Source organism: Thunnus albacares, chromosome 7 (genome assembly GCF_914725855.1).
Source record: "Thunnus albacares chromosome 7, fThuAlb1.1, whole genome shotgun sequence".
Taxonomy (NCBI): domain Eukaryota; kingdom Metazoa; phylum Chordata; class Actinopteri; order Scombriformes; family Scombridae; genus Thunnus; species Thunnus albacares.
The window spans coordinates 7,140,738-7,165,024 of NC_058112.1; the positions used below are offsets into that span (position 1 = coordinate 7,140,738).

General features: G+C 43.5%; 1 protein-coding gene and 12 non-coding genes across 14 annotated transcripts in view; 5 read left to right on the forward strand and 8 right to left on the reverse strand.

The window, feature by feature from the left end:
* The window catches only part of ldhd (lactate dehydrogenase D), a 36,628-nt gene that overhangs the window by 6,677 nt on the left and 5,664 nt on the right, over positions 1 to 24,287 (forward strand). The window contains exons 1-6 of one of the 2 annotated variants that reach the window (XM_044356300.1): positions 16,070 to 16,208; positions 16,520 to 16,632; positions 17,824 to 17,965; positions 18,385 to 18,526; positions 21,362 to 21,521; positions 21,703 to 21,902. In XM_044356300.1, the coding sequence (XP_044212235.1) occupies positions 16,200 to 16,208; positions 16,520 to 16,632; positions 17,824 to 17,965; positions 18,385 to 18,526; positions 21,362 to 21,521; positions 21,703 to 21,902 (766 nt within the window). In that variant the 5' untranslated portion in view covers positions 16,070 to 16,199. Of the gene's footprint in view, positions 1 to 16,069; positions 16,209 to 16,519; positions 16,633 to 17,823; positions 17,966 to 18,384; positions 18,527 to 21,361; positions 21,522 to 21,702; positions 21,903 to 24,287 lie in introns of those variants that run through there. The other variant, XM_044356299.1, reaches the window with a different exon arrangement.
* trnag-gcc lies at positions 156 to 226 on the reverse strand. The gene has a single exon. It is a non-coding gene; the product is annotated as a tRNA-Gly (tRNA).
* Positions 1,494 to 1,576, forward strand: trnal-cag. Its single transcript has one exon. It is a non-coding gene; the product is annotated as a tRNA-Leu (tRNA).
* trnag-gcc lies at positions 1,779 to 1,849 on the reverse strand. The gene has a single exon. It is a non-coding gene; the product is annotated as a tRNA-Gly (tRNA).
* On the reverse strand, positions 2,618 to 2,688 carry trnag-gcc. The gene has a single exon. It is a non-coding gene; the product is annotated as a tRNA-Gly (tRNA).
* trnal-cag lies at positions 3,956 to 4,038 on the forward strand. The gene has a single exon. It is a non-coding gene; the product is annotated as a tRNA-Leu (tRNA).
* On the reverse strand, positions 4,249 to 4,319 carry trnag-gcc. Its single transcript has one exon. It is a non-coding gene; the product is annotated as a tRNA-Gly (tRNA).
* Positions 5,088 to 5,158, reverse strand: trnag-gcc. Its single transcript has one exon. It is a non-coding gene; the product is annotated as a tRNA-Gly (tRNA).
* On the forward strand, positions 6,426 to 6,508 carry trnal-cag. The gene has a single exon. It is a non-coding gene; the product is annotated as a tRNA-Leu (tRNA).
* trnag-gcc lies at positions 6,719 to 6,789 on the reverse strand. The gene has a single exon. It is a non-coding gene; the product is annotated as a tRNA-Gly (tRNA).
* On the reverse strand, positions 7,558 to 7,628 carry trnag-gcc. Its single transcript has one exon. It is a non-coding gene; the product is annotated as a tRNA-Gly (tRNA).
* trnag-gcc lies at positions 8,251 to 8,321 on the reverse strand. The gene has a single exon. It is a non-coding gene; the product is annotated as a tRNA-Gly (tRNA).
* Positions 10,477 to 10,559, forward strand: trnal-cag. The gene has a single exon. It is a non-coding gene; the product is annotated as a tRNA-Leu (tRNA).

Here is a 24,287-nt window from a genome sequence, read left to right on the forward strand (position 1 = left end):
TGAGACGTCAGCACCAACAGCAGTTCTCCAACTGCTTTGTGGTGTGACCACTTCAATGTGCGTTGTACTGTAACGAACTGTCGTGGCTTTTGTAGCTGAGACAATCCTATTCCTGGAAAGGTTCTGCTGACATGCAAGGGACAGTGAAACCTTGCTGCATTGGCCGGGAATCGAACCCGGGCCTCCCGCGTGGCAGGCGAGAATTCTACCACTGAACCACCAATGCTCGATGACAAGGGGAAATATGCAAGGATGAAGACACATATGATAGTTGGACAGTTTCTAGTCTATATACTTCAAAGCTTAAAGAAGAGGTGCAGCCTGTCATATAATCTGTTGTGTTTACTATGAACAGAGACTTTTGTCCCCTGACTTCAGCCTCTTAGACAGGGCCTCCTCCCAATCACCTGAAGTACCTCACTAGAGCTACGGTACAAATGCATCCAAATGCGTCCTTTCAATACACTGTATGAACTAATCTTGCCGTTAGAGTTAAAGCGAAGCTAACAAGTTTGCTAAGCGACAGTTAGCAGGCACGTAAGCTCGGAGAACTTCATTTGCCCTCTTTGTCTAGTGGACAAAACGGCGTGCAGTGTTGAAAGTAATGAGCGCAGTAGGGAGAAGGTCCAAGGGCCACTTGCTAGCACCCGGCCAATCGGACCAGATAGCGACTTAGACGTCAGCACCAACAGCAGTTCTCCAACTGCTTTGTGGTGTGACCGCTTCAATGTGCGATATACTGTAATTGTTGTGGCTTTTGTAGCTGAGACAATCCTATTCCTGGAAAGGTTCTGCTGTCATGCAAGGGACAGTGAAACCTTGCTGCATTGGCCGGGAATCGAACCCAGGCCTCGCGTGGCAGGCGAGAATTCTACCACTGAACCACCAATGCTTGAAGAGTTCGCCAAACATGCACTGATATGTTGGCAGGATGAAGGCATGACTGGTATTTGGCCCATGTCATGTCAACATACTTGAGTAAACCTTGGGCAAGTTTGTCCAGAACGGCCATTTCCACTCACCTGCCCGTTGATATCACCCGAGCATACCTCTTGCCACCTGCGTGTTATGGCTGATGTATGAGGCGGGTGTCATGGAGAGGTGGGAGACGCGATACTTGTTTAAATGTGGGCATTTTCAGACAGTTTTCCAACAACCCCAGGCATCTCACAGAGTGGGCAAGAATTCTACCACTGAGCCACCAATTCTTGACAAGTCGATAATTTGTTGATATCTGGCCAATTTAAGTCCTTATACGTCACAGTTTGAGTAAAGGCTGAGCTAGTGTGCACAGACAGGCCAGCAAGTCAGAATCACTGCCTCCCAGTATATCGCCTGCAAGTGCAGTATATCACGTGCATCTGGTCGACATTGTCATGGTTGTTTTTGGACAGACTACTTAATTTGTTTTCAGTAAGCGTAACTTTGCCCTCAACTTCTTGTTTTGGGCAAAATTGGAGTACTGGCTCAGAAAATGCACTGCTCTGAAAAAAGTCAGGATGGCCGAGCGGTCTAAGGCGCTGCGTTCAGGTCGCAGTCTCCCCTGGAGGCGTGGGTTCGAATCCCACTTCTGACAATGGTGTTTTAAATTGACGCTGGACCCTCTAATTGTAACTACGCATGCACTTATATGCCAGTAATTTGTTATTAGTTGGTGAATTATTATGTGTCCTGTTCTACAGAACAGCAGAGCACATGCTAGTGTGTCATTCCCAACTCTGTGATGACTCCATATTTAAAAAGTGTCTGCTGTTGCATAAGAAAGTAAAAGCTATTTTTGCATTGGCCGGGAATCGAACCCGGGCCTCCCGCGTGGCAGGCGAGAATTCTACCACTGAACCACCAATGCTCGATGAGAAGGCGAAATATGCAATTACACGCTGCCAGGATGAAGACACATATGGTAGTTGGACAGTGTCTAGTCTATATACTTCAAAGCTTAAAGAAGAGGTGCAGCCTGTGACATAATCTGTTGTGTTTACTATGGACAGAGACTTTTGTTCCCTGACTTCAGCTTCTTAGACAGGGCCTCCTCCCAAGCACCTGAAGTACCTCACTAAAGCTACGGTACAAATGCATCCTTTCAATAAAGTGTATGAGCTAATCTCGCCGTTAGTTTTCGAGCGAAGCTAACAAGTTTGTTAACTGACAGTTGACAAGCTTGTAAGCTCGGAGAACTTCATTTCCCCTCTTCAATAGCTTTCTAGAATGGTGTGCAATGGTGAAAAAATGACAGGGGAAAGTAGGGAGAAGGTCGAGGAACCAGGGTGACATGCTAGCGCGCGGCCAGCCAGACCAGATAGCGACTTATACATTAGCTCAGCACCAACAGCAGTTCTCCAACTGCTTTGTGGTGTGACCGCTTCAATGTGCGTTGTACTGTAACGAATTGTTGTGGCTTTTGTAGGGAGCAGGTCCAAGGGCCACTTTCTAGCACCCGGCCGACCACACCAGATAGCGACTGAGACGTCAGCACCAACAGCAGTTCTCCAACTGCTTTGTGGTGTGACCACTTCAATGTGCGTTGTACTGTAACGAACTGTCGTGGCTTTTGTAGCTGAGACAATCCTATTCCTGGAAAGGTTCTGCTGACATGCAAGGGACAGTGAAAGCTTGCTGCATTGGCCGGGAATCGAACCCGGGCCTCCCGCGTGGCAGGCGAGAATTCTACCACTGAACCACCAATGCTCGATGACAAGGGGAAATATGCAAGGATGAAGACACATATGATAGTTGGACAGTTTCTAGTCTATATACTTCAAAGCTTAAAGAAGAGGTGCAGCCTGTCATATAATCTGTTGTGTTTACTATGAACAGAGACTTTTGTCCCCTGACTTCAGCCTCTTAGACAGGGCCTCCTCCCAATCACCTGAAGTACCTCACTAGAGCTACGGTACAAATGCATCCAAATGCGTCCTTTCAATACACTGTATGAACTAATCTTGCCGTTAGAGTTAAAGCGAAGCTAACAAGTTTGCTAAGCGACAGTTAGCAGGCACGTAAGCTCGGAGAACTTCATTTGCCCTCTTTGTCTAGTGGACAAAACGGCGTGCAGTGTTGAAAGTAATGAGCGCAGTAGGGAGAAGGTCCAAGGGCCACTTGCTAGCACCCGGCCAATCGGACCAGATAGCGACTTAGACGTCAGCACCAACAGCAGTTCTCCAACTGCTTTGTGGTGTGACCGCTTCAATGTGCGATATACTGTAATTGTTGTGGCTTTTGTAGCTGAGACAATCCTATTCCTGGAAAGGTTCTGCTGTCATGCAAGGGACAGTGAAACCTTGCTGCATTGGCCGGGAATCGAACCCAGGCCTCGCGTGGCAGGCGAGAATTCTACCACTGAACCACCAATGCTTGAAGAGTTCGCCAAACATGCACTGATATGTTGGCAGGATGAAGGCATGACTGGTATTTGGCCCATGTCATGTCAACATACTTGAGTAAACCTTGGGCAAGTTTGTCCAGAACGGCCATTTCCACTCACCTGCCCGTTGATATCACCCGAGCATACCTCTTGCCACCTGCGTGTTATGGCTGATGTATGAGGCGGGTGTCATGGAGAGGTGGGAGACGCGATACTTGTTTAAATGTGGGCATTTTCAGACAGTTTTCCAACAACCCCAGGCATCTCACAGAGTGGGCAAGAATTCTACCACTGAGCCACCAATTCTTGACAAGTCGATAATTTGTTGATATCTGGCCAATTTAAGTCCTTATACGTCACAGTTTGAGTAAAGGCTGAGCTAGTGTGCACAGACAGGCCAGCAAGTCAGAATCACTGCCTCCCAGTATATCGCCTGCAAGTGCAGTATATCACGTGCATCTGGTCGACATTGTCATGGTTGTTTTTGGACAGACTACTTAATTTGTTTTCAGTAAGCGTAACTTTGCCCTCAACTTCTTGTTTTGGGCAAAATTGGAGTACTGGCTCAGAAAATGCACTGCTCTGAAAAAAGTCAGGATGGCCGAGCGGTCTAAGGCGCTGCGTTCAGGTCGCAGTCTCCCCTGGAGGCGTGGGTTCGAATCCCACTTCTGACAATGGTGTTTTAAATTGACGCTGGACCCTCTAATTGTAACTACGCATGCACTTATATGCCAGTAATTTGTTATTAGTTGGTGAATTATTATGTGTCCTGTTCTACAGAATATAAGCTCAGCAGAGCACGTGCTAGTGTGTCATTCCCAACTCTGTGATGACTCCATATTTAAAAAGTGTCTGCTGTTGCATAAGAAAGTAAAAGCTATTTTTGCATTGGCCGGGAATCGAACCCGGGCCTCCCGCGTGGCAGGCGAGAATTCTACCACTGAACCACCAATGCTCGATGAGAAGGCGAAATATGCAATTACACGCTGCCAGGATGAAGACACATATGGTAGTTGGACAGTGTCTAGTCTATATACTTCAAAGCTTAAAGAAGAGGTGCAGCCTGTGACATAATCTGTTGTGTTTACTATGGACAGAGACTTTTGTTCCCTGACTTCAGCTTCTTAGACAGGGCCTCCTCCCAAGCACCTGAAGTACCTCACTAAAGCTACGGTACAAATGCATCCTTTCAATAAAGTGTATGAGCTAATCTCGCCGTTAGTTTTCGAGCGAAGCTAACAAGTTTGTTAACTGACAGTTGACAAGCTTGTAAGCTCGGAGAACTTCATTTCCCCTCTTCAATAGCTTTCTAGAATGGTGTGCAATGGTGAAAAAATGACAGGGGAAAGTAGGGAGAAGGTCGAGGAACCAGGGTGACATGCTAGCGCGCGGCCAGCCAGACCAGATAGCGACTTATACATTAGCTCAGCACCAACAGCAGTTCTCCAACTGCTTTGTGGTGTGACCGCTTCAATGTGCGTTGTACTGTAACGAATTGTTGTGGCTTTTGTAGGGAGCAGGTCCAAGGGCCACTTTCTAGCACCCGGCCGACCACACCAGATAGCGACTGAGACGTCAGCACCAACAGCAGTTCTCCAACTGCTTTGTGGTGTGACCACTTCAATGTGCGTTGTACTGTAACGAACTGTCGTGGCTTTTGTAGCTGAGACAATCCTATTCCTGGAAAGGTTCTGCTGACATGCAAGGGACAGTGAAACCTTGCTGCATTGGCCGGGAATCGAACCCGGGCCTCCCGCGTGGCAGGCGAGAATTCTACCACTGAACCACCAATGCTCGATGACAAGGGGAAATATGCAAGGATGAAGACACATATGATAGTTGGACAGTTTCTAGTCTATATACTTCAAAGCTTAAAGAAGAGGTGCAGCCTGTCATATAATCTGTTGTGTTTACTATGAACAGAGACTTTTGTCCCCTGACTTCAGCCTCTTAGACAGGGCCTCCTCCCAATCACCTGAAGTACCTCACTAGAGCTACGGTACAAATGCATCCAAATGCGTCCTTTCAATACACTGTATGAACTAATCTTGCCGTTAGAGTTAAAGCGAAGCTAACAAGTTTGCTAAGCGACAGTTAGCAGGCACGTAAGCTCGGAGAACTTCATTTGCCCTCTTTGTCTAGTGGACAAAACGGCGTGCAGTGTTGAAAGTAATGAGCGCAGTAGGGAGAAGGTCCAAGGGCCACTTGCTAGCACCCGGCCAATCGGACCAGATAGCGACTTAGACGTCAGCACCAACAGCAGTTCTCCAACTGCTTTGTGGTGTGACCGCTTCAATGTGCGATATACTGTAATTGTTGTGGCTTTTGTAGCTGAGACAATCCTATTCCTGGAAAGGTTCTGCTGTCATGCAAGGGACAGTGAAACCTTGCTGCATTGGCCGGGAATCGAACCCAGGCCTCGCGTGGCAGGCGAGAATTCTACCACTGAACCACCAATGCTTGAAGAGTTCGCCAAACATGCACTGATATGTTGGCAGGATGAAGGCATGACTGGTATTTGGCCCATGTCATGTCAACATACTTGAGTAAACCTTGGGCAAGTTTGTCCAGAACGGCCATTTCCACTCACCTGCCCGTTGATATCACCCGAGCATACCTCTTGCCACCTGCGTGTTATGGCTGATGTATGAGGCGGGTGTCATGGAGAGGTGGGAGACGCGATACTTGTTTAAATGTGGGCATTTTCAGACAGTTTTCCAACAACCCCAGGCATCTCACAGAGTGGGCAAGAATTCTACCACTGAGCCACCAATTCTTGACAAGTCGATAATTTGTTGATATCTGGCCAATTTAAGTCCTTATACGTCACAGTTTGAGTAAAGGCTGAGCTAGTGTGCACAGACAGGCCAGCAAGTCAGAATCACTGCCTCCCAGTATATCGCCTGCAAGTGCAGTATATCACGTGCATCTGGTCGACATTGTCATGGTTGTTTTTGGACAGACTACTTAATTTGTTTTCAGTAAGCGTAACTTTGCCCTCAACTTCTTGTTTTGGGCAAAATTGGAGTACTGGCTCAGAAAATGCACTGCTCTGAAAAAAGTCAGGATGGCCGAGCGGTCTAAGGCGCTGCGTTCAGGTCGCAGTCTCCCCTGGAGGCGTGGGTTCGAATCCCACTTCTGACAATGGTGTTTTAAATTGACGCTGGACCCTCTAATTGTAACTACGCATGCACTTATATGCCAGTAATTTGTTATTAGTTGGTGAATTATTATGTGTCCTGTTCTACAGAATATAAGCTCAGCAGAGCACGTGCTAGTGTGTCATTCCCAACTCTGTGATGACTCCATATTTAAAAAGTGTCTGCTGTTGCATAAGAAAGTAAAAGCTATTTTTGCATTGGCCGGGAATCGAACCCGGGCCTCCCGCGTGGCAGGCGAGAATTCTACCACTGAACCACCAATGCTCGATGAGAAGGCGAAATATGCAATTACACGCTGCCAGGATGAAGACACATATGGTAGTTGGACAGTGTCTAGTCTATATACTTCAAAGCTTAAAGAAGAGGTGCAGCCTGTGACATAATCTGTTGTGTTTACTATGGACAGAGACTTTTGTTCCCTGACTTCAGCTTCTTAGACAGGGCCTCCTCCCAAGCACCTGAAGTACCTCACTAAAGCTACGGTACAAATGCATCCTTTCAATAAAGTGTATGAGCTAATCTCGCCGTTAGTTTTCGAGCGAAGCTAACAAGTTTGTTAACTGACAGTTGACAAGCTTGTAAGCTCGGAGAACTTCATTTCCCCTCTTCAATAGCTTTCTAGAATGGTGTGCAATGGTGAAAAAATGACAGGGGAAAGTAGGGAGAAGGTCGAGGAACCAGGGTGACATGCTAGCGCGCGGCCAGCCAGACCAGATAGCGACTTATACATTAGCTCAGCACCAACAGCAGTTCTCCAACTGCTTTGTGGTGTGACCGCTTCAATGTGCGTTGTACTGTAACGAATTGTTGTGGCTTTTGTAGGGAGCAGGTCCAAGGGCCACTTGCTAGCACCCGGCCGACCACACCAGATAGCGACTGAGACGTCAGCACCAACAGCAGTTCTCCAACTGCTTTGTGGTGTGACCACTTCAATGTGCGTTGTACTGTAACGAACTGTCGTGGCTTTTGTAGCTGAGACAATCCTATTCCTGGAAAGGTTCTGCTGACATGCAAGGGACAGTGAAACCTTGCTGCATTGGCCGGGAATCGAACCCGGGCCTCCCGCGTGGCAGGCGAGAATTCTACCACTGAACCACCAATGCTCGATGACAAAGGGAAATATGCAAGGATGAAGACACATATGGTAGTTGGACAGTTTCTAGTCTATATACTGCAAAGCTTAAAGAAGAGGTGCAGCCTGTCATATAATCTGTTGTGTTTACTATGAACAGAGACTTTTGTTCCCTGACTTCAGCCTCTTAGACAGGGCCTCCTCTCAATCACCTGAAGTACCTCACTAGAGCTACGGTACAAATGCATCCAAATGCATCCTTTCAATACACTGTATGAGCTAATCTCGCCGTTAGTTTTCGAGCGAAGCTAACAAGTTTGCTAAGCGACAGTTAGCAGGCGTGTAAGCTCAGAGAACTTCATTTCTCCTCTTCAATAGCTTTCTAGTGGACAGAATGGTGTGCAATGGTGACAAAATGACAGGGGAAAATAGGGAGAAGGTCGAGGAACCAGGGTGACATGCTAGCGCGCGGCCAGCCAGACCAGATAGCGACTTATACTTTAGCTCAGCACCAACAGCAGTTCTCCAACTGCTTTGTGGTGTGACCGCTTCAATGTGCGTTGTACTGTAACGAACTGTCGTGGCTTTTGTAGCTGAGACAATCCTATTCCTGGAAAGGTTCTGCTGACATGCAAGGGACAGTGAAACCTTGCTGCATTGGCCGGGAATCGAACCCGGGCCTCCCGCGTGGCAGGCGAGAATTCTACCACTGAACCACCAATGCTCGATGACAAGGGGAAATATGCAAGGATGAAGACACATATGATAGTTGGACAGTTTCTAGTCTATATACTTCAAAGCTTAAAGAAGAGGTGCAGCCTGTCATATAATCTGTTGTGTTTACTATGAACAGAGACTTTTGTCCCCTGACTTCAGCCTCTTAGACAGGGCCTCCTCCCAATCACCTGAAGTACCTCACTAGAGCTACGGTACAAATGCATCCAAATGCGTCCTTTCAATACACTGTATGAACTAATCTTGCCGTTAGAGTTAAAGCGAAGCTAACAAGTTTGCTAAGCAACAGTTAGCAGGCACGTAAGCTCGGAGAACTTCATTTGCCCTCTTTGTCTATTGGACAAAACGGCATGCAGTGTTGAAAGTAATGAGCGCAGTAGGGAGAAGGTCCAAGGGCCACTTGCTAGCACCCGGCCAATCGGACCAGATAGCGACTTAGACGTCAGCACCAACAGCAGTTCTCCAACTGCTTTGTGGTGTGACTGCTTCAATGTGGATGAAGACACATCTGGTAGTTGGACAGTTTCTAGTCTATATACTGCAAAGCTTAAAGAAGAGGTGCAGCCTGTCATATAATCTGTTGTGTTTACTATGAACAGAGACTTTTGTTCCCTGACTTCAGCCTCTTAGACAGGGCCTCCTCCCAATCACCTGAAGCACCTCACTAGAGCTACGGTACAAATGCATCCAAATGCATCCTTTCAATACACTGTATGAGCTAATCTCGCCGTTAGTTTTCGAGCGAAGCTAACAAGTTTGCTAGGGCGACAGTTAGCAGGCGTGTAAGCTCAGAGAACTTCATTTCCCCTCTTCAATAGCTTTCTAGTGGACAGAATGGTGTGCAATGACAGGGGAAAGTAGGGAGAAGGTCAAGGAACCAGGGTGACATGCTAGCGCGCGGCCAGCCAGACCAGACTTATACGTTAGCTCAGCACCAACAGCAGTTCTCCAACTGCTTTGTGGTGTGACCGCTTCAATGTGCGTTGTACTGTAACGAACTGTTGTGGCTTTTGTAGGGAGTGCAGTAGGGAGAAGGTCCAAGGGCCACTTGCTAGCACCCGGCCGACCAGACCAGGTAGCGACTTAGACGTCAGCACCAACAGCAGTTCTCCAACTGCTTTGTGGTGTGACCGCTTCAATGTGCGATGTACTGTAATTGTTGTGGCTTTTGTAGCTGAGACAACCCTATTCCTGGAAAGGTTCTGCTGTCATGCAAGGGACAGTGAAACCTTGCTGCATTGGCCGGGAATCGAACCCAGGCCTCGCGTGGCAGGCGAGAATTCTACCACTGAACCACCAATGCTTGAAGAGTTCGCCAAACATGCACTGATATGTTGGCAGGATGAAGGCATGACTGGTATTTGGCCCATGTCATGTCAACATACTTGAGTAAACCTTGGGCAAGTTTGTCCAGAACGGCCATTTCCACTCACCTGCCCGTTGATATCACCCGAGCATACCTCTTGCCACCTGCGTGTTATGGCTGACGTATGAGTATTTTCACTTCCCTTTCTTGCAGTCATTGCCGTTTGATTGTCAACCTCTTCTTTTGGGTAAGTTTGGAGTTATATCTCTGAAAATGACAGCTGTTGGAAATAAGTTGGGATGGCCATGCGGTCTAAGGGCCGGGTCATGCGAGAAAAGACTGGTTGGTACCACGGTTTCCGACCACATGGGAAGGCAAAAGTGTTTATAGCTGTTCCAAACAGCAAATTTCCAACGGCAGAGTGAAAAGGCGGGTGTCATGGAGAGGTGGGAGACGCGATACTTGTTTAAATGTGGGCATTTTCAGACAGTTTTCAAACAACCCCAGGCATCTCACAGAGTGGGCAAGAATTCTACCACTGAGCCACCAATTCTTGACAAGTCGATAATTTGTTAGTATCTGGCCAATTTAAGTCCTTATACGTCACAGTTTGAGTAAAGGCTGAGCTAGTGTGCACAGACAGGCCAGCAAGTCAGAATCACTGCCTCCCAGTATATCGCCTGCAAGTGCAGTATATCACGTGCATCTGGTCGACAGTGTCATGGTTGTTTTTGGACAGACTACTTGATTTGTTTTCAGTAAGCGTAACTTTGCCCTCAACTTCTTGTTTTGGGCAAAATTGGAGTACTGGCTCAGAAAATGCACTGCTCTGAAAAAAGTCAGGATGGCCGAGCGGTCTAAGGCGCTGCGTTCAGGTCGCAGTCTCCCCTGGAGGCGTGGGTTCGAATCCCACTTCTGACAATGGTGTTTTAAATTGACGCTGGACCCTCTAATTGTAACTACGCATGCACTTATATGCCAGTAATTTGTTATTAGTTGGTGAATTATTATGTGTCCTGGGGTCCGTTTCACAAAGCAGGTTTAGTGAAAACTCAGGGTCTGTTAACCCTGAAATGAGGGAAACTCTGAGTTTTCCGTTTCAAAAAGGGAGGTAACTCAAACCAGAGAAAGAGGGATAACTCTAGCCTGTTTCAGAGAGAGGGGTAACTTAAGCTCTCGGTCAGTTACCGTAGAAACAGACTCTATGAACCTAACCTGCTCGGGACCAGGTTTTTCTCAATGAACCTCGAATTTCTCTCAGTCTCCGCCCTCTTTCAGAGCCACACACTCCATTTGATTTCCTCATTCATTCAGTCAGCAGGCGAGTTTTGGCGTAGCCTAGTTCTGCCGTCTGTCATTTAAAAAAATCATTAAAAAGAAAAAAAAAAAAAATCAGAGTCAGTATATTAGAAGTCCATTAGGCACAGTAACATTTTTCACTAACATGGCATGTCCTTTTGATAACGATCCCGTGGATGAAGGTGCAGCATTACTGCGCAGAGAATTAAATATTCGTCGAGAGATGGTTATCAGACCGCGCATAGATGTTCTTGCATTTCCAGACAATTATCTTTTTGAGCGGTACCGTTTCACGTCACAGTCCATCATCTACATACACAACCTAATCCGTCCTTACATTTGCAACATTACCGATCATAGTCATGCTCTCACATCCCAGCAGATATTGTGTGTTGCGCTGCGTTTCTTTGCAAACGGAAGTTTTTTGTACAATGTTGGAGCCAGCCACTGGCCTTCCTAAATTCTGGCTTAGGGCCAGCTCCTCTGCCTCCGTTAGAGGTGGCGGTGCTGGACCACCACCCGTTTTACGGGCATCTGCCTTCTTTCTGTTGGCTGAGTAGAAGTCTGTGTTAGTTTAAATAGGCTTAATTATTTAAAAGAACATGATGTAGATGAGAAGACATTTATGTGTGTGAAACCAGCATTATGTTGGGGATAAAACAGCTGCTCAGTCAAACAGCCACTTAATATTTACTTTACAATGTAAAACATGATCAAAGTGAGGTACCCCCATGAGATTATGCCGAGGTCTCACCTGTTTGAACAATGTTTTTATATTTCATCCTAAACTGCTGCCAAGTGCGCTTCTCCCTCGCGGGATTGGACCTAAATGAAATAAATTAATAGGCGACCAATCAAGCAGTTTTCCTCTGTAATATTATTGTGATTGCAAAGGACTACATTTAAACTTACGCATTGACCCGAGCAGCGATGTTCTCCCACGCCGTCTCCCTCTGTTTTGCAGCTGCAGCGGTGTTGCACTTCTTTTTGAAAACATGTTCAAACTCGCCGTATTATCGCATTAAGATGTTCAGTTCTAGTGGGGTGAAAAACGCCGCCCTCCTCTTCCCCGTTGCCATGGTGACTCGTTGAATCGGGGCTCCATTGATGCTGGCTTTTTATAGTTGTGGTGCACGCGCTTAACTCCAGGTGAAACTACTCCGAGTTGATTAAACTGACTCAAATCAGCTGTTCTGGAACCGGAAACTCAGAGTTTCCTATCTCAGAGTAGATCAACTCAGAGTTCAGGATTAGACTCAGAGTTTGTTGAACCTGCTTTGTGAAACAGACCCCTGTTCTACAGAATATAAGCTCAGCAGAGCACATGCTAGTGTGTCATTCCCAACTCTGTGATGACTCCATATTTAAAAAGTGTCTGCTGTTGCATAAGAAAGTAAAAGCTATTTCTGCATTGGCCGGGAATCGAACCCAGGCCTCCCGCGCGGGGGCCGAGAATTGTTTAGCTAAACCGCCCTAAACCGTTTCCCATTCATTCTCTATGGTAGTGCTAAACCACTACAGATGTAATATATTTTTGTCCGCTAGTCTGCGCCGTTTAGCCATTTTGTGAGATTTCGACGTCACTTCACTTTTCAGCGCCAGTTTGAACGGTGGACGGACGGCTGACATTAACTAGTGTTACGCTGTGTGGAAATTGCTAACCGGTAAGTCATCTTTAGTTGAATGAAAAATTAAACAGTGAACGAACAAGTAGTTATATTTTGCCTTGGTTCTGTCGAAGGTTTCTCTGTTTACGTTACCGCTATAAAGTTAGTCCTAGTTCTTGAGTTTATTGTGTCGAACAGGTTAATGTCACCGTCACTTTCGGAAGAATTAAATATAACCTTATGCTAACGTAACCTCAAACAAACGGTCAAAGAAGGTTTATTCACACGTTAGCTGGATGTGTTGTTGTTTTAACGGTGCCTGGAAACTGACAACTTAACGTTAAGTCGAAAGCATTACTGTGTGACGTAACGTTATCGTCCATTTAAATATGGCGAAGCATACCAGTAGCTTGTTAACGTTAGATACACTCTGATACTATTTTACGCACAATGCAAGAATTACACGTTAATAAACTATGAACCTGCCTCATTTAAATCTTGTAAATTCGTCGTGTTTACATTTAACGTTATGTAGTCGCTGTTTTAGTGTTTTAAAGTTAAAACCAGAATCAGAGTTTACAGGTTTACTTTACTGTTTTTTTGTAAAACCACAGTATTGTTTATTTGCATTACACACATGTCTCTGAGGGTTTCTCATACTATGCCATGTTGTGCACAGCTTACTACATATCATGCATGCTTCATGGTGTCACACGTTTATGTTAACATTTTAGAGAATGTGGAATCTGTAAGGGAAAACCCAGACAAATAGAGGGAGAAAATGCAGACAGGCCGAAATAGAAACTTCCTAATCCCTGCTCCCCATTGAGCCCCTTTATATCAACACCTCTTATAAAAACGCCTGTCTGTAATGTATAAAAAGACTAAATTGTTTTCTTCATTACAGATAAAAATGCGCAAACTACTTTTCTTCCCTGGGAAAATAAGTGTCATGTTTCGCAAAGGACCACTTGGATACCTGCACCAGGATCCTACTGATGCAGCCAAACTGTTAAAAGACAACCCGTCTCTACAGGACAAGTCTGCACCTGTGAAAGAAGAGCTGGTGAAAACAAATGCTCTCACAGTGGTCCGTCAGAGAGGAGGGGATGCCTCAGACAAAACGGAGGTGTATGGAGAGTACATCCTGCAGTTTGGGAAGTACAAGGGGAAGTCTTTCCGCTGGCTCCTTGAGAATGACATCGGGTATACCATCTACCTACTCAAGAGTCATGAAAAGGAAGAAGCTGCGGGAGTCTTCCTGGCAGAGGGACACAGCAAGGACAGCCTATTGTCATTTGTGAGCTGTGCCCTCAGCTTTAAAGAAATCCAGTCTCTCCTCAGCTATGACTCCAAAAAGCTGGTTGTGACAGCAACAGCAGCATCAGAGGATGACCAGCTGGTTGGTTTTGGCTCTCGCGCCAGCAACACCTGGCGAGAGATTTGGGACAGCAGGGATGATGGCTATGCAGCCTTTATACTGAAGAAAGGCTGTGCTCCAGGGACTAAGATGCACAAGTTGCAGCGATACCTGCAAAAGAAGCAGCATCCTGCCTCTGACCCTCCTCTGACGACACCAACCTCACGTGCTCCTGCTGAAGCCATGGGTGGGTCTTGTTTTCCTTTTTTTTAGTCAAAAAGGTATACATGTTGTCATGGTAGCCAAAGTTTTTTAAGTACACCAATGGGGGAAAAGTTAAATCATTTCAGTGGTAATTTTATTCATACTAGCTTATGTACAGTGAAGACATATTTTAGAACATTATAATTCTTGTCTGTTTGCATTACAGTGATGGATGAAAATGAAGAGCTGGAGAGAGCGATTACAGTTCAGCTTGCATGCTCTTAAATGTACTTTATATTCAGTCTCTACTTTATTATTATTCTTTTATGTCTTACAGCTGTTGCTAATTGACACATCTCTGATCTTCCATCCCCAAAGTACTTTCAGCTCCATCCCTTTTTCATATGGAAACCAGAGAACGACAACTTAATGGGAAGGCTGAGAAACAATGACACTCTGCCATGTGTTGAAGGTTGTGTTCAGCCCCAAGTTGTCTCTGCAAACATTGGTAGACCTCATGTGATTGTTGGCATGACTGGACAGTACTACCTGTTGTCATCCAGGCTGTGTTGCACAGTTTGCTGGAAGAGGTGGCATGCTGACAACCAACTTTGCCTGGAAAATCTTCCAAAGAGGTTCACAAACCTGACCTAGAAGAATCCCATCTGTAAATTGGTCATGGATGAGCTCAGGTGCACAGGCAATTCACCCATGGGCATAGCAAACCAGATCATGGAGATAATGCACCTGAAATGTGAATGTGCTAACCTGGCCTACCTCCCTAGCTGCCAAAACATCATGGATGGTGATGTAGGAAAGTATGGTCAAAGAACCATCACTCAGTTCATAAGACAGGAAGCCAGGCCAGCTCCTTTCAGAGAGTATGGTGATTCAGATGGCTGGAATGGGATCTCTGTGTCTGCACTCTACCTGACTGACTGCCTACTGTACGAATACCACCACCAGGAGGGTGCCATCAAAAGTTTCTGCACCTTTGGACAGGTGTTTTGCTTAGACCACATCCGTAAAGTTGTGAAGAAGGTCACCTTTTCATCTGGGGCCATGTCATCATATGCAATCAATAATAAAACTTAACTTAGCACAAAAAATAAGGAAATTAGTGTTTGGTGGATTATTTCTTTGTTGTAACAATGCTTCTTGGCAATAAATCTTATACTGTTGGAAAGCCTGTTTATTTCCCTTTTAAATGGTGCCTCATTTGTAGGGAACATGCATTTGTGGGATGAGCAGCAGAGCTGAGTATGTGGTTTGCGCCCATGAAAAATTTGTCAAATCTTCTCTGCCAATGCCAAACAGCTTATTTTGCTGTTGCTATTGACTCTTGTTTTGAGCTCCTGGTGCCTGATTGGCACCTGAGTGGCAGCACCACAATTGACATTATCAAAGGATCAGCAAAACATTTTACTTTTTACCTTTTTAATATTACAATATATTCTGAATTTTATTTTTTTATTGCATGTGTGACTTCGCACCATGGGCTCTGTGTGTTAAAAATATTTAACTGTCACTGTTGTTAAGAGTGTTTTAATAAACAACATTTCATTCTTCATTCATTAATGTTTACATTTCTATCCATTAAAATAATCCCCTATTAACACTTCTAAGGATTGGCCTCAGGACACATCAGTAGGATAAAGACTGTTTTTTGTTCTTTCACAATCACTAATGGAATTTAAAACTTATTTTGCTGTTGAAGTCCTAATTAATGACTATTGTTCACCACAGTTTTATCTACAGAGAGTTCTTGGACTTCATAGCTTGGTTTTTGCCCTCACCTGCAGTGTGAATTGTGGAACCTTATATACACACACAGGTGTGTGCCTCTCTAAACTATGTCCAATCAATTTAATTTGGAACAGGTGGACTCCAATCAAGCTCTAGACGCATGTCAAGGACAATTAAAGCAAACAGGCTGACCACAATTTGAGGTGTCAGGCAAATGAGAGATTTAAGTTTTTTTTATTTTTAATGAATTTGCAAAAACATGTTTTGTCATTATGGGTTATTGAGAGTGTAGCTTGAGAAGCAAAAATGGAAGTTTTATCCATTTAAAATGAAACCTACAACACAATGAAGAAAGTGAGGAGGTCTGAATACTTTCTATATCCACTGTATGACAGTAAACTTAATACCTTTGAGGGTTTAGGACAAAACAAGACATTTGCATACATGTCCCTTAGCTGAGGGAAATTATAATAGGTATTTTTCACTGTTTTCTGACAATGCATAGACTAAAAGGTTAATTAATTAATTGGGATGTACTATCGTACAATGAACTATTCAATTCAAGTGTGCAGTAGTGATGAATCACTCTCCTCCAGTGAATGTAATCATTTGTGTGTTTGTGTGTGTGTGTGTGTGTGTGTGTGTGTGTGTGTGTGTCCACACAGAGTGCGACTCTGGACAGCATACTCTCTGCATTCAGGTCTGTATGTGGTGAGGATGGTGTCTCATTGGGTGATGCTGTCAGACAACAACATGGCAAAGATGAGTCTGTACACAGGTTAGTCTCTCTCACTCTGTTACATACATACAGACTAATACCGCATGTTAATAGTGTATTCAATTCTATACAAAAATTGAGTTTTTTGAGTCTGAGATTGAGTCTACAGTAATGCTAGTTGCTCCGTTAGCGAAATGCTAACTACAGAATATGCTATTCAGTGTTAAACACAAAGGACAGCTGAGGCTGATGGAAATTTTGTGGCACCAGTGTGGCTAAAAAGCAGCATTATATACAAAATACAATATACAATACCGTGACAAGTTGAGTGGCATTACATGAAAAGGAAATGATAGGACAGACACGAAGAGAAACAAAGATTTCATGGGATACCTGACATGAAGGCAAAAGATCAGCAGCAGCACTGCAGTGCAGTGTGCCAGTAACTGTATTTGTACCTATTATGTTTTTAAAGTGGCCAATATTGCCAATATAACCTTAAAAAGTTGTTACAGTGAACAAGTTAGCATTCAACATTAGCATTCATTTGGAATTGTGTTTCTAGCTCCGTTTTGGTTTCCACCAACACCTTAGGAAGAAAAATATCTACTAAATGCCCCACTTTATTCACCAGCTAGTTGCTAACTTAGTATATCTCCTGTTTGGTGCTGGGCAGATAGTGCACAGTTTTTTTTGTCAAAAAAAGTTTCCTGTTGTTGCTGGAATAGAAGTTGATGAGAGTAGAGTTGCTGGTCATAAAACCAAAACATTGAACTAAAAGAGGCAAAAAAAACCAAACTCTGAAGAGCTAAATGGAAAATCAGTCAGGTGATAAATCTTTGTGGGTTTGTCATTACAAGCAACACCTTTCAAATTACACATAGTCATTTGATCCATTTGTAGAAAAATGTTTATTGGTGCAGCTTTAAAATGGTAAGTTTGTCATTGCCATTTAACAGAACTAAAAGGTTAAATCTCTGATTTGTTTTTAATTTGAAACTGATTACTTCATCACATCTTCCTCTAGTCTGCTTGTAGCAGAGGTTATTTGCACACAGACAGTTTATCCATAGACCTCTGTAAAGGCACAAGTGTTGGTTTCCTGGGGATTATAGATGCCTTTGTGAAAGCACAAGATTATAAATAGGATGTTTTCCACCTGAATTCTACACGGGGTAATAACAAAAAGATGCCGCTTTGTGGAGAAGTATGGAGAACAGTGAGTGACAGTGTTGCTTTCCCACTGTCCAGATGTCGTCCGCCAGATGTGGTGGTGTTTCCTCGTTGTGTGGAGGAAGTCAGCGCCCTCACCAAGGTCTGCCACAACCACCACCTTCCTATCATCCCCTTTGGCACTGGAACTGGCCTGGAGGGAGGGGTCAGTGCAGTGAAGGTGAGAGAGGAGCCCCCTGCATGTCTGTGGATGCACAGTACCAGTGGTACTATATCTGTGACTGGATGTGTTCAGTGATGCTTTTCTCCCACTTAGATGTGATGGCAATAATAATAGTGATATACATTAATACAGTAAGCAAATATATGAGTGATGGTGGGATTACTTTTGCTGAATTCAAATAAAATTTCAACATGTAAAATACTCCTACAACAGCTTTGAGTAGAAATTAATGAATGGAAAGTATAAAAATACATATGTATGGAGATTGCAAAATAACAAGTGGAACATGGGAATTTACAACAGGAAATTGAATATCTGCCATATAAAAACACACTATAAATATGAAAAACAGACAACAAAATGTGGTTCTGGATGTGTCTACTGTATGTCTACATGTTAGTTCCTCCTGCCCTCAGGGTGGTGTGTGCTTCAGTCTGAGGAACATGGACCAGGTTCTGGATCTCCACCAGGAGGACTTTGATGTGACGGTGGAGCCTGGAGTGACCCGGAAGGCCCTCAATGCCTACCTTCGAGACACTGGCCTCTGGTTTCCTGTTGGTCAGTTGCACTGTTTCCCAGTTTTCACTCTAGTTTCCAGTAGCTCAGAGGTAGAGCACAGTAAGAAGACTAGTAAATTAATAATTAGAGTTCATCTCAGGAGTAAATGTGCCATATGTGGTCTTTCAGTATTAATAAAAGATTGCCACATTCATTTTGAGACATTGGTAAATGCCATTAAATAAGCAAGATCATGACAGGGAAGAGTGGAGGCCTCTTCATTACATATCACAGTGTGTTGGAGTAATGGCAGAATGGCTTTTCTTTTTTTTTCTTTTTTTTTTTCACAATGTGAAAGAGACGTCAGTGGATACATTTTTTGAGCATCACAACCCCTGTGAAATGATTCATTTCTCTACTAGAATTTGATCCATTTGGACCGGTGATATTTGGAAAGTCTAGAAGAGCCGCACGATTGAATTGTTTTATCCCCATTCAACTTAGCCAGAGGGCTAAACCAGAAGTAGCTGGCTTGGCCAGTGGAAGTCACTAGTGTGCTTGCTTTATGGGCCCCATAGATGTGGAAGCAATGCGGAATAAGTTGAACTATTTTGGCTTCATGCGCCACTGAGCAACTTTTATAGGAATGAATGGGCTCCCACCTCTGATGCTTTATCCAGTTCTCTTTATACATCCATGGCTCTACCAAGCAGATACCATCAGCATCAAGAATGACAGTAAGGTCATTGATAATGACTGGTAGGGGACTCCAGGTCTTGTGGAAGGATTTCAGGGATCCTTTCAGAGAGAATCTTAACTTCTTCAGTTGTATGCATTGTAGAGAATGGCTACAGCATCCTATCTAACAGGAGGCAACAGAGTTATTGCATACATACCCAGTGTTTCCCCTACGTTGACTGCTTTGGAGTGGCAGCGGTGGCGGGGGGAGGGGGGTCATATGTGGGGGCATATGAAAAAACTGGTCAAGTTAAGCTAACGCGTTGTTGGTAACTTCAGGGCTAACACCCTTCAATAGATGAGTATTTTCTTTGTCTTGAGGAGCTGCAGCATTTATTAACTGACACACAGCCTGTACTGTACATTTACTGCCAGATTGACAACTTACTGCTAAACTTTTCCTTTGCTCCGCTCGCGTTCACATCATGTTTCTGCCGCTCGCGCAACTACACACGCACACTTACACACACATACATACACGCACTGCCTTATTCCTTAACGGAGCTACGCTACTCCTGTACCTTTCACGTAGATGTCCTTTGAGGAATGAGGAGAGGGAGGATGACCAAAAAAATCCACAATAACGTAGGGTGTTATTGTGCTCATACAGTATGCGAGTGAAAATCATTAGCAGCCTGTTGATATTAATGATTGTCTGAAATTTTAGAAGCGGCGGTGCGCCACTACTGAATGAATATAGGGGAAACACTGCATACCTGTCAACCTAACCATCTGGAAGAATGCTAGCATGTTGATATTTAGCAGTTATCATTTTTTACTGCCTTAGTTTAGTGTGTTAGCATGCTAACACACAGAACTAATCAGATCAGAATCAGAACAATCAGAAATTTTGACCAGATGGTGATGCTAGATAAGAGGTAGGTGATTAAAGATTGTTATTTAAATGCACAAGAAGCTTTTTAAAAGTGTATTTTAACAGATTAGTAAATTTACCCACTGATGGCTATTTCCCCAGTTGGAGAAACAATCAGTTTAGAAGGTGGGATGAAGAATGGGGTCACCATCTTCCGACATAACTAGCTAGCTACCTAGCTACACTCAAAAATAGAGACAGAAAAATGGTGACAAGTGTGGATAAGTGTGGATTCAGTGGTACAAATTATTATAAATTAACATACATAGATTGTATGTGATTAATATTAACTGCTCCCAGTGACCTCTACTGCAGCTTCCATGTAAACTGAAAATGACATCAATGGGACAGATAAAACACTCACTATTGATTGGTTAGAGCAAATCAAAAGAAAATACCCCCCCCCCCCCACAATTAGCTGACATGCTAATGATGTTAGACTGAATGAATGAAGTGAAACGAAATGGCATTTCAGTCTGATTATCGGATAATTTGTGTTTTGTTTGGCATAGAATTTCCTCCAGCCCAGGCAATCCCTCACATCCTGGGTGTGACATGCAGCATCCGTCTGCACTGTTGTCTGTTTGGCAGTGTGTTTCAGCTCAGCCTGTTCAGTCATGGATGCCAGCAGCATCAATCCAGCATGTGGATACACTCACATTTCTATTTCCCTGTTGGTCAGCCACATAAAAAGCATTTTACAAGATAAATCTTTTCCATTCTGGCATCTATCAGGGACATATATGAAACAATTTAAATCTTTTTCCCCTGTGAGGACTTTTTCATCTTCTTAGGGAGCAAAAGTCTGTGATGTCAGATTTGTTTTCCACTGGTTGGCCTGGCGGAGTATGGGTTATATCACAAAACTTAAGCCAGGCAGGTGATAATACACATCTTTATTCCTTTTAAAATGTGATGTCATGTAACAAACATGTAAGGCAATTCTATAAGACTTATTTTCATTTTTCAACTGTCATGAAAACTGTTGAATTCATTTATCCAGCAGGTGGTGATGTTGGATAAAAAAATCTTATCAACACCAAAAGGATTTTCATTTTTATAAAAAAGCAAAGGGAGGATTAAATGAAGAAGAAACATGAAAACAGTACAGGCTGAATTACATTTCTTAATAACTTCTTCAATTTAAGCCATGTGCTGTTGAGACACACAGTGATGTCAGTGTGACAAGCAGATTTGTGTTTTCTGCCTGTTTTATATGTTTAATTTCTATTCATCTTTAAAATGGTTTAAGAAGCACTATTGATGTGCTGTTTTCTACTTAGATCCTGGAGCTGATGCGTCTCTGTGTGGTATGGCTGCCACCAGTGCGTCTGGTACCAATGCAGTGTGTTATGGAACCATGAGAGAAAATGTCATAAACCTGGAGGTGGTGCTTGCTGATGGAACGATCATACACACTGCTGGGAAGGGTCGACGTCCCAGGTAAGTCAACGACAAGCAAAAAGGACAGAAATGGAAATATTACACACTTTCTGATGAATGTTTGTCTTTCAGGATTTCTGTTAGTGTACATGTAAACATTTGCCTTTTGGAGCCACAAATATGCTACAATGCATTCTTATATGTGTCTTCCTTCCTAATATCCATTATTATCAATCTTTAGGAAGACTTCAGCAGGATACAACCTGACAAACCTGTTTGTGGGGTCAGAGGGCACCTTGGGGATCATCACCAAGACAACACTGCGTCTTTACGGAATCCCAGAGGCCATGGTGTCGGCCGTTTGCTCTTTTCCTTCCGTCCAGGCTGCTGTTGACAGCACTGTGCAGATTCTACAGGCTGGAGTTCCCATTGCTCGCATCGGTGAGGAAAGAAGCAAAATAATGCCCGAGTTAGGATGACTGCACCACAAGTAGTTTTCTCTAAGACAGTCAATAAATTTCAATATATTTTGTCAGCCTGTAAACCTCTAGCTTTCAGGCTGGAACCAATCAGCTCATCGGAACAACCTACACACACTCAATCACAAAATCACTCACACAGGCAATCAGAGAGAATCACCTGCAGCCTGTTACACGCAGAGCTACAACAGCAGGTTACCAGACGGAGGGAGAGAGAAATCCACAGACACACAAAGGGGGGGGTTCAAACACACAATACACAAATATACAGGCACTGTCAGTATACAACCTCAGGGTCATAACAGCTTTGTTGCTTATATTTTATTTTCATACATAGAACAAATAAGTAGGACCAACTAGACTGCATTAGAGTTACAGATCAAATGACACTGATAAAAGCACATTAAGGGACTTGAAGGAGTAACACCAGTAAGGCACTTACACTGAGTTATCTGGAAACACGAAGGTCTAATGCACATGATTTTGAATGGTATCTGTCTCTTAAAAGTTTAAAGAATGACCTTAGCTCTCAAACTCATTGATAAAAGAATATATGATATTTTACAAATTCTACATTGTTCAGTTTATCTCTTCCTGCTGAGTAGCTAACGCTAGCTAGCCAGGGGTCTGCCGATATCAGGCTGATGTCTTGTCAAGAAACACAAACAGAGAAGATGAATTAGTGAGCTGACTTTTCTGCTCTTTTATGTATAATGATGACAACCTTGCAGGTGGTTCAGGTATAATTCGAGTTCAACTGTCTAAAAAAACATGACATTTCAATTCTGCATTGAGCAGAAAAACAAAAATTGATCAGAAATTATCAAATGATGCCATTTTTTGAAAAAAAAATTAGATTTTATTTTTTGGCTATAATGCCCAGCCCTACTGTTTTGAAGCAAAATTAGATATAACTTTATATCTACTCTTACATCTACACTTAAGCTTAAGGCTTAAGGCTGCGCTCTGACAGCAGCACTGTGTGCAAAAACTCAACCCTGGCAAAAAAATTAAACCTGATTCAACTGTTGTCATCCAGCAAAGGGCTGTGTTAACAAATCAAATATATGCAATTCCTGGTGGATTACTTTGTAACATGAACAGCATATTTCTACTGTGGAGCTCGTAATCATTGTGACAACAGATGAAATATTTGTCACTGTGATTACTTAAAAAAGCAGTAAAATCCTTCCTCTCTATATTATAAACTGCTGTGTTGTATTTTGGTATACGATAAGCCTTCACACTCACAAATCTGTTTATCAAACTGGACTTCTTGGATAAGATTTCATCATCTCACTGGTATCTGATTCAGCAGGCCCACACAAACACAGCCCCTTGCAATTTTTCAACACAGGACTGTTTCGACTGTAAACGCCCACTAAAGTGTGCTGCACTGGGGCAATGGGGGATAAGTAATCAATCATGAAACCCCCCAAACCCATGATCTGTTTATTGGCTACATCTGGCTCTGGTCTAAACAAGGCTCAAGCTGTCTGTTTCGATTAATTTACTTTGACTGACATCTTGAGTCAAAACCCAAGTATTCAAAACCTGGGAGGACTTTCTGACTGTTAATAAGTGATGGGTCGATGATGAGATCTGATTGGACGGCTTCCTCCTTAAGCATATTTAAGACACGTGTCACAAATAGATCATGTTAAAATCTACTTTGAAAGTCTTGTTAACTGATTTCAAAATAAGATCACCAACATGCCATACATATAAAGGCCATAATGCTGTGTTTTAAAAACTCTCACTGGGCAGGTTGGATTTATTAATCCACCTTTTGAAGATTGGCCTGGATGTGCTAGAACCAGTGCAGGTTGCTGCCTACACATTGAGAATGGAGCTACTGCAGTTTATTTGAAGAACATTTTCTATTTCTGAGATGTACAAAGGGAATTTTTAACAATGAAATCACATTTATTTTCTTGTAGAAGCTCACAGAGGAAGACATCCCCTCAGATTGTATCTTTAATGATCTGCTTCTTTTGTCACAGTTTGTGGTCAAGACCGAAGATGCAATTAAAAACAAATGAACCGAGAGATGGAAGGAGGAGAGAAGATGAACAGGGTTCAGGAGAATTGACTTTAAGGACAAAACAAGGAAGAGATGAGACTTTATTGATCCCTTAGAGAAAATAGATTCCTGCAGTAGGAGGACGATCGGATACAGAAGGGAAAATACATCATGAAATTTGATAATAGGATCAATATCAATTTTTGGCAGATGGAAAATATGTATCTGACCATTAAGCAAACATTGACAAAAGTCAGAAAAATTACCTCTTTAGACACATCAGACTGACATTTGTCTTCCTTCTCTGTGTAACTCTGTGTGTGT